The sequence below is a fragment of the Anolis carolinensis genome, chromosome 3, assembly GCF_035594765.1.
Source record: "Anolis carolinensis isolate JA03-04 chromosome 3, rAnoCar3.1.pri, whole genome shotgun sequence".
Taxonomy (NCBI): domain Eukaryota; kingdom Metazoa; phylum Chordata; class Lepidosauria; order Squamata; family Dactyloidae; genus Anolis; species Anolis carolinensis.
In genome coordinates, this window is record NC_085843.1 from 279233548 (window position 1) to 279242559 (window position 9012).

Genomic DNA, 9012 nt, shown 5'->3' on the forward strand with positions numbered 1-9012 from the left:
TAATGGCCACAGCAGTTGATGCTAAATCTTATAGACTGTAAAGGGAAAGCACTAGCACTTTGAAACAGGGCCAGTCACACTATGGAAAATAGCCATTCAGCAGAGTGAGACATGTTTTCAGTGCCCAGTCTAAGCTGGCAAATTTTCCAGACTACTTTAAAACATAAGCATATAGATGAAATCAATATTCATAGATCCTTGTTTGCAGCCAGTTGGTTTACATCCCATCTTTGGCTCCTCACTAGGACTCACCGCTCACCGAAGGACACATCGAAGTTTTCAATCCGCACATCATAGGACTTGTTCTTGCCTGATGTCTCCAGGCGCGTCTCTTTCTTGCTGGCAGCTTGACTGGCAGACGCCTCTTCAAGCACTCTGTTGCCAGCAACAAAACAAAAGAGACCATTTATTCAGGGGAACACAAAAATAACTTTCCACGACATGGAATGCATTGGTCTTCCCAAGAACAACACCACTAGTTTTAACTGTGATGGTAAGCTTGTATCTGGGCTGCTGCATTTCAGATTGCAGATGTGGGTTTGCAGGACAGAATGTTTCTTGCCAAACAATGTTTTCTACAAGGGGGTGAGCAAAGTGCAGTCACAGACTGCAAGTGGCTCCTAACTTGTTTTTTCACACATCGCCTCAACCTTTGAAACCTGACAGCAAACAATAGTGGCGAGGGAAAAGGTAATTGAAAAAATGGATGTAAGCGTACTGCTTCTACAGGTATTTGCCATCCTGCCATTACTGCTATCTTCCCCACAGTCAATCTGTTACCACTGTTGCCTCCTTTGCTCCAAGCCAATCCCTGAAGGAGAAAACGACAACTTCCAACAGTCAGTTCTGATGCATACAAACTCTTTCTTCTGAGATGCTTTTAAATCTCAGAAAGATGTGGGAAAGGGGCAATAAGTAAATCACCTTTCCTGCAGCATAGTAAATTTGGTCAGTGCTCTAATTTCTACCTCAAAGTCAGCTGTAGGCTGTGGTATCTAATCTTTCATCAAAGTATCTGTGTAGCAGAATGTGGCTGACTGCTAAAGGGAAGGAACATAATATGATGCCTCACCCCTCTCTTTCAATATCAATAGAAAAATGACCCATTTTCAGCAGCAAGTTATCTGAATGTAGCAAAAAGATTCAGTTCACAGGCTTTGCCTTTGCTTGCTGCAGGGTTCTCAGGAAGTCCCACCACAGACTCTTGATAAGCAGCTAAGCCTTTCCTGCTCAAATGTGATAGTCCCTTTACTCACAGTGGGTTCCCAGATTTAGAAGAATCTCGCTCCTGCTTCTTATTCTGCTTTGCCTTAAGGCGAGCCTCTGCCTTCTCCAGCTTCTTAGAATTCACCATCTAGAGATGGAGCAAGAGCAAACATTAGAAGTGGTCATCATCTCCCAAAGTAAACACCACTTGCTTGAGTTATCTGGATCTGCTTGTTTCATCAGTACAGTTCTTCCCCACAACATCTCATTCTCTATTTAATAGCAATACACCAAAGGGGACTGAATTGTTAGAAGAGGAAATGTAGGTGTATCAAACACCCTCTCTTGCAACATAGGATTACACGAGGAGGCTTTTTGGTGCTCCTCCACACGACAATTACAAAAGTAACAACACCAACACAACTGATCCTGATGTCTTAAGCAAAGAGGCCACAACACAAGGATAAGTCTGAAGAAGTAGCTACATTACACCACAATTTGCTGTTTGATGCGACACCCAGAATTATGTGCTGAAGACTCCTTGTTCCTTCCTACAGAGAGATCTCAGTGCCTTATCAAACTGCAAATTATTTATAATGCAGATGTACTCTACTCTTTATATCAAAAGAAAGATATGCCACAACACGATCTCTCCTAGAAAAGAAGAAGATGGGATACAAAGAGCTTCAAAGGAGAGGATGGGCAAACTCTAGCTCATAGCAGCACTGGCCGCCACAGTCAATGGTGAAGAATATTAGGAGTTGTAGAGCTGCATTTTATCAACCCTGCTTTAAAGAGTAGGAGGGTCCTTGTCATACATCCCAAGATGACTTGGCATCAATACCAACAGGGTCTCCCTGCTATTGCATCCCCTTACCGAGTTCTGGTTTCTCTTCAGCAGCAGCCCTGGCAGCACATCCACACCGGAATCTACAAAAAGAGAGTAATGTCCTCTTAGGGAAAAACTACACCCCATATACAACAAAGATGAAGTTCTGATTTACTGATGCATTGACATACAGTAGAGTCTCACTTATCCAAGCCTCGCTTATCCAAGCCTCTGGATAATCCAAGCCAGTTTTGTCATCAATGTTTTCAATATATTGTGATATTTTGGTGCTAAATTCGTAAATACAGTAATTACAACATAACATTACTGTGAACTAAACTACTTTTTCTGTCAAATTTGTTGCATAACATGATGTTTTGGTGCTTCATTTGTAAAATCATAACCTAATTTGATGTTTAATAAACTTAATCCCTCCTTATTATCCAAGATATTCACTTATCCAAGCTTCTGCCGGCCCGTTTATGTTGGATAAGTGAGAGTCTACTGTATTATTTATTATTGAATTTATACTCCACCTTTCTCCAAAAATGGGGTCCAAGGTGTCTTAAAGGAATAAGACAAGATTAAGCTAGAATCTTATTTTACAGGGGTTAAAATGAATTAAATAATATTATTAATAAAACCTATACACAAACACACTCTTCCACCATGCTCATAGATCGCTGACCTGTTATGCTGGTGCATGACAGATCAAAGAGGAAATGGGAATGAGATTATGCCTACAGAATGCCTTCTCAAGTAACCCTGACCCCGCTCAGTATCTTGCAGCCAGAGTGCTCCACTTTTTGGGCACATTCGTAGTACACAATGAGTGTTATTACACTGGAACTGTCATGGCAGCATCCTATGTAATCTTGGGATTTTCAGTTTAGGGATTGTCTCATCAAACTCCAAACTCCCAAGACGCTATCACAGTAGTTGAAGTGGAATCACATTGCTACTATTGTGTAGTGTAAAAGGACCCCAGTATACACAAGAAGAAAGCAAAATGCAGCTTTACAGGCTGCAAGGCAGCACTTGGGCTTTTTGGCAGGTACCTCTTCCCAGTATGAATTGATCCAGAACCAGGGCAAAAAGCAAGGTCTCCCATTCCCACAAAAAGGGAGAGAATGGAACAGAAAAAAGAAACTGAGACAAAGCTTGGAAACCACCGTTTTTGGGGGCTATTGCTCTTAAAATATACAGATGGCATGGCCACTGCTTATGTTGGCTAGGTGATTTCAGTCCCACAAAAACAACTTTTACAAGCTTTGTTCTTATTTTCTAAACTAGAGCGTAGAGAAGCAGGTTCCTCCTTACCAGTACTACTCACCATAATTGTCTGCCATCTTAGAAATCTGAATTGGGGCATCCAGGAGCACCTGCGTGTCTCTTCCAGAGTTTTCACTGTCCCTGCCAGACATACCAGAATTAATTAAGAAGTCCCATATCTTCCACCCACTTGTCATTCTATCTTGCTCTCCAAAGCTGACAGGCCACAGAGGAAACATACACGAGAATATCTTCAAGTTAACTCTGCCTCTATCATAGATTTTCTTGGCAAGATTGATTCAGAGGAGATTCCTTTGGCTTCCTCTTAGGTTGAGAATGTCTGCAACTTCTTCAAAGTCACCCAATGTGATTCCATTGCCAAATGAGGATCTGAACTGAAATTTCTACAGGTCCTACTATGCCATGCTGGCTCTATACTAGGGCACTTAGCATTCTGTATTTCCACTAATGTAAAGACCTTGGCAAATTGCATTTTCATATGTTAAACTTTCAGCATCAGTTCCATCCCTTGTGCCTGTTTATAGATGCTTGCAAAGAGTACTTTAATCTTTCCACCCAATGCCCATTGAAGAGAACTTACAGGTGGAGAGTATTATACATTCGCTGGCAGATAGCACGGATGTCCTCATCATCTTTGGAATCTCTGGAGATGTCCTGCAAAAGCTCTCCAACCGCTTCAAACAGATCATCCACTGACTCAAAGTCTGCGCTGCCGCTATGCAGAACCCCTGCCAAGGGAACACAAGAGATCACTAAGGCATGGATCAGCTGTGGGTCACATTTTGGGACTTAGTCAGCAACCAGTTCCAACATGTCCACCCACACCTGTTACCCAAATCACTGCCATCCAAACTGTTCAGCTACACGCCCATATATGCTTCGCCTCAGAAGCAAAGGGAGATAGAGGAATTGAACAAGGGATGTGCCCAGTGTTTTCACCTGTTGATCTCATAACCCAGGATTTGGGGTGTTCCAAAGGTCAGAGGGCCATTATGGGACCTCCTGATCTTTAGTTGGCCACGACACTGTCATTTTCAGACTTAAAAGTGATATCCTGGGAATAAGAAGCCACTGTTTTGAAACTTATTTTCTGTTGGGGCTACAAAACCTGCAAGTTCAAAATTGGATTGGGTGAGGGAGCAACATCGCTTCTTTCATCTTTTAAAAGCGGAAAGGGAGTTGGTGTTTGGGACATCAGCAAGGGCCCAGTTCAATGGGGTGCCCCCCAAGAGGCCACATAATTCACAACCTAACTTTAGTCATTAACTAAAGTATTTCAGTAACCTTACAATAATTCGTCTATTATTGACCAATGCATCTTTGACAACCTGATATGGGGAACTGGATATCCCCCCCCCCTGCAAATCATTCTGCCTTTCTTCAAAATTGGGACTCATGGTGGCATATTTTTTTCATTTTCTAAATGAACTGCATTACTGTTTACCAACAGCTCCAAGTTTCATTTACTGATCTCTGACCTGGCAATATTTAGGATAGCACACTATAACCTCAGCTACAGTTGGATGGTTTTTCTCTTTGCCTCTTTCAGGGCCTAAATAGTTGGGTTCTGCAGTAATATTGCCCATTCTAAAACAGGGATGGGTGCAATATAGCACTGAGACTTTCTGTGATCCCCGATGATGTCCTAGAGTCCACTAACTACTCTTTACCAACCAAAAAAAAGATGAACTGATTATTTGGAAAGGTTCCAGGAGAGACTATCTGTCTTTTTAAAAAGTTTCAGCCTCTGCTCGTAGTTTAAAATAGAAAATAATCTGCTTTTCAAACCATACGTGGACTTCTGTCCAATTGTAGTTGTTTAAATCTTCAACCTTTCGCTCCCATCCCACAAAAAATTAACCACATGCAGCTAAGAGGTGGAAGAAATTCACAAAGGTAGCAGAAGATTTAAAATCTTGCTTCTTCAGATGAAAGGCTAAAGCAGAACTATTACATATTTTTGGAGCCAAGAGGGAAATTACCTATTAGTGAAGATGATTTTCCAGCCATTTATATTTGTATCCCAGAAAGTTAAAAAAATGAGGGAGAGTTCTCTCCCTTCTCACCCACTTAAGAGTGCACATTTCAACTACAAGCGCAATTGTGAAAGCAGAAGTAAGGAATAGTTATTTAATTCAGAGTAAAACAAGTATAATTGTGCACATCCAACTTATAAAGTGGTTCAGATATCTATACTTTACTTTCCCCTAGATTAACAATCTTGTGTGCACAAGCTAAATCCGTTTACAGATCTGTCCTTTCCCATTGCTTGTTCTGGCCAGCCTGAACTCTGAAAAGGTTGCCTAGTATCAAAGCAAGTCCTTGGGAGAATTTGTAAGAGAAGTGGGACAGTGAACACACAGAGTGCTTTATCAGCCTGGAATTACATGTTCTATCTGGAGGCGGTTCCAGTCCTTCAGAGAATAGCTAGCTGGTTAAGGCTGCATGCTTATCGGAAAATATCTCCAATAGAAAATGAGGGCATTCCAACATATTAAGGATCACATGATACAAATTAGATATGTCAGAAGAATGGCATTTCCATAAGCCTGCATTTAAGCTCAGAAAGTATTTTACGTCCAATGTGTTGTCGAAGGCTTTCATGGCCTGAATCACTGGGTTGCTGTGAGTTTTTCAGGCCGTGTGGCCATGTTCCATTTTATGTCCATTATAATACAGATGGACATTGGATCCATACGTATTAGGCAGGAAAAATGAAATGCAAAGATACCGAATGGGTTATGCCTGCCTGGCTTGACAAGAGTCCATGTGAGAAAGATCTTGGAGTCTTCGCAGACAAGTTGAACATGAGCCAAGAATGTGATGCGACATCTTTATATTCATGGTTTGAAAGGAATAAAAGTTAAGCCTGAAGAAATTGGGGTTGTTAAACTACATAACTTCAAAGTGCAAATTCCCACAACAGGATTTATCTTCAAGGCATGCAGGGCTCACTACATGATGATATGTGGGGTTTTCCAGGTTTTATAGTCTCAAAATTGAGTCCTCCAGTTCAATAACTGTTAAAGTTAACTATCTAGATCAGGCACAGGCAAACTTCGGCCCTCCAGGTGTGTTGGACTTCAACTCCCACAATTCCTAACAGCCTACTGGGGGGCTGAAATTTGCCCATGCCTGATCTAGATTGTCAGCAATACAAATGAACATGTTACAAGTTTAAAAGATGTGGAGTATGCCTGCTCTGTTTGGCACAAGTCTGTCCATGGGAAGCAGGTGAACATAGTACTGAACAAAACATGCAGAATAATCACAGGATGTCTTTACCTGTTGATAAACTCTACAAGCTAGCTGGCACTGTCCCCTCTGATGTGATGTGAGAGAAGCAGAAGCTTTCCAAAACTTGAGGTGCTCTTACTGTCTATTATAGGAAAAATCAGCTGATTCCTAATCCATCTAAAACACAGAACGTGTGCTTTCACCTTAAGAACAGACAAGCATCTTGAGCTCTGAGGATTACCTGGGAAGGAATCCCACTGGAGCACTGCAGCACACCAAAATACTTGGGAGTTACCCTGGACCATGCTCTGACTTACAAGAACTGCTTGACTTTCAAACAAAAAGTGGGTGCTAGAAATAACATAATATGAAAACTGACTGGCACAACCTAGGGATCACAACTAGACACAGGGAAGACATCTGCCCTTGCGCTTTGCTACTCTGCTGCTGAATACGCATGCCTAGTGTGGAATACATCTCATCACGTTAAAACTCTTAATGAGACATGCCGCATTATCAGAGGATGTCTATGGAGAAATTATACCGTTTAGCTGGTATTGCACCACCTGACATCTGCTGGGAAGTAGCAGCCAGCAATGAAAGGACCAAGGCAGAGACATCTCCAGCTCATCCCCTCTTTGGATATCAAACAGCATGCCAACACCTTAAATCAAGAAATAGCTTCCTAAGATCTATAGAGATACTCGCAGGAGCATCTCATAAAGTGAGAGTCCAAAAGTGGCAGGCTAAAACCCGGAACCTCAGTCAGTGGCTGATACTGGATGAGAGACTCCCTCCTGGGCACACAGAAGATTGTACGGCCTGGAAAGCGCTGAACAGACTGAACTCTGGGACTATGAGGTGCAGAGCCAACCTCAAGCAATGGGGCTACGGAGTGGAGTCCATGTTCCCCTCATGTCTCACAGGTAACATTTATTTATTTATTTACATCATTTTTACCCCGCCCTTCTCACCCGGAGGGACTCAGGGCGACTTACAATAGTCGGCAAATTACATTGCCCAAAATACATTCAATAAAACAACGACATATTAATAAACAATAAAACAGTACCACATCAATTAAAACTCTAATTAGACTCTATTAAACCATGAATTGTAAAATTTAAAATGCATGTATAGTTAAATTTGTCCACTAACACGTTTTTGTGTACCTTGATTCACGTCGTATCGACCTCAGATGTTACTCCTCGAACGCTTGAGTACATAGCCATGTCTTCACGGCTTTCCTGAAACCTAGGAGAGTCGGAGCTTGTCGAACACTAATGGGGAGGGCATTCCACAGCCGGGGAGCCACCACCGAGATGGCCCTGTCCCTCGTCCCCACCAGCCGCACCTACGAGGCAGGTGGAATTGAGAGCAGGGCCTCTCCAGATGATCTTAACAACCTAGTAGATTCATTGGAGGAGATACGTTCGGACAAGTAGTACATCTCCAGCCTATCCCCTCTTTGGATATCGGCCAGCACGCCTTAAATAAAGAAATGGTTTTCTAAGATCTACAAAGATACTTGCAGGAACACCTCAGCAAGCGAGAGCCCAAACATGGCAGGCTAAAACCCAGAACCTCAATTAGTGGCACCACGAGATGCAGAGCCAACCTTGGGAAATGGGGCCACAAAGTGGAGTCCAGGACACGGGAGTGTGGAGAAGCACAAACCACAGACCACCTATTACAATGCAGCCTGAGGCCTGCCACATGCACAATGGAAGACCTTCTCATAGCAACACCAGAGGCATTCCAAGTGGCCTGTTTCTGGTCAAAGGACATTTAGGATAATGCTGCAAATGTCAATTAACATCTGTCTAACCCAGGCCTGGGCGAACTGGGGCCCGCCAGGTGTTTTGGATTTCAACTCCCAGCATTCCTAACCGCCTCAGGCCCTTTCCTTTTCCCCCTCAGCCGCTTAAGCGGCTGAGGGGGGAAAGGAAGGGGCCTGAGGCGGTTAGGAATGGTGGGAGTTGCAGTCCAAAACACCTGGAGGGCCCCAGTTCGCCCAGGCCTGATCTCCATCGTAGAATGAACGCAACCCGCCTTCCCCTCACCGGTCACGTAGTCGAACATCTCCCCGTCGAGTTCTGGGAACTCCCTCCGCAAGATGTCCGCGCAGGAGGCCGCCATTGCCAGCCCGGGCTTCCCTCAGACGCCGCTCCGGCCCCGTGACGTTGACGCCCGCCGCGGAGGCTGCCGGGAAACGTAGTTTGCGTCCAATCAGAGCGCGAGCGCGAGGGGAGGGGAGGCGCGCGCCGCCCCGAGTGGCCATGTCTTCGGCCGGCCGCAAGGGACGCTGGGAAAGGGAGCGGTTGCTATTGGTGCCTCTCAAAGCGGCTTTTTTTTTTTGTTGGACTTCAACTCCCAGAAGCCTCAGCTGCCTTGAATAATGATTAGGAGTTCTGGGAGTTGAAGTCTAAACCATGAAAATGAACAAA

The 9012-nt window shown here is 43.7% G+C and overlaps 1 protein-coding gene across 2 annotated transcripts in view; it reads right to left on the bottom strand.

The window, feature by feature from the left end:
* abcf3 (ATP binding cassette subfamily F member 3) overlaps nucleotides 1–8781 on the bottom strand; it is a 33023-nt gene extending 24242 nt beyond the window's left edge. Inside the window, exons 1-6 of one of the 2 annotated variants that reach the window (XM_062976842.1) lie at nucleotides 8629–8781; nucleotides 3909–4056; nucleotides 3369–3448; nucleotides 2084–2136; nucleotides 1257–1354; nucleotides 253–375 (exon numbers count right to left, since the gene is read on the bottom strand). In XM_062976842.1, coding sequence (XP_062832912.1) covers nucleotides 253–375; nucleotides 1257–1354; nucleotides 2084–2136; nucleotides 3369–3448; nucleotides 3909–4056; nucleotides 8629–8704 — 578 coding nt within the window. In that variant the 5' untranslated portion in view covers nucleotides 8705–8781. Of the gene's footprint in view, nucleotides 1–252; nucleotides 376–1256; nucleotides 1355–2083; nucleotides 2137–3368; nucleotides 3449–3908; nucleotides 4057–7737; nucleotides 7894–8628 lie in introns of those variants that run through there. The other variant, XM_062976843.1, reaches the window with a different exon arrangement.
* Nucleotides 8782–9012: the final 231 nt, after the last annotated feature.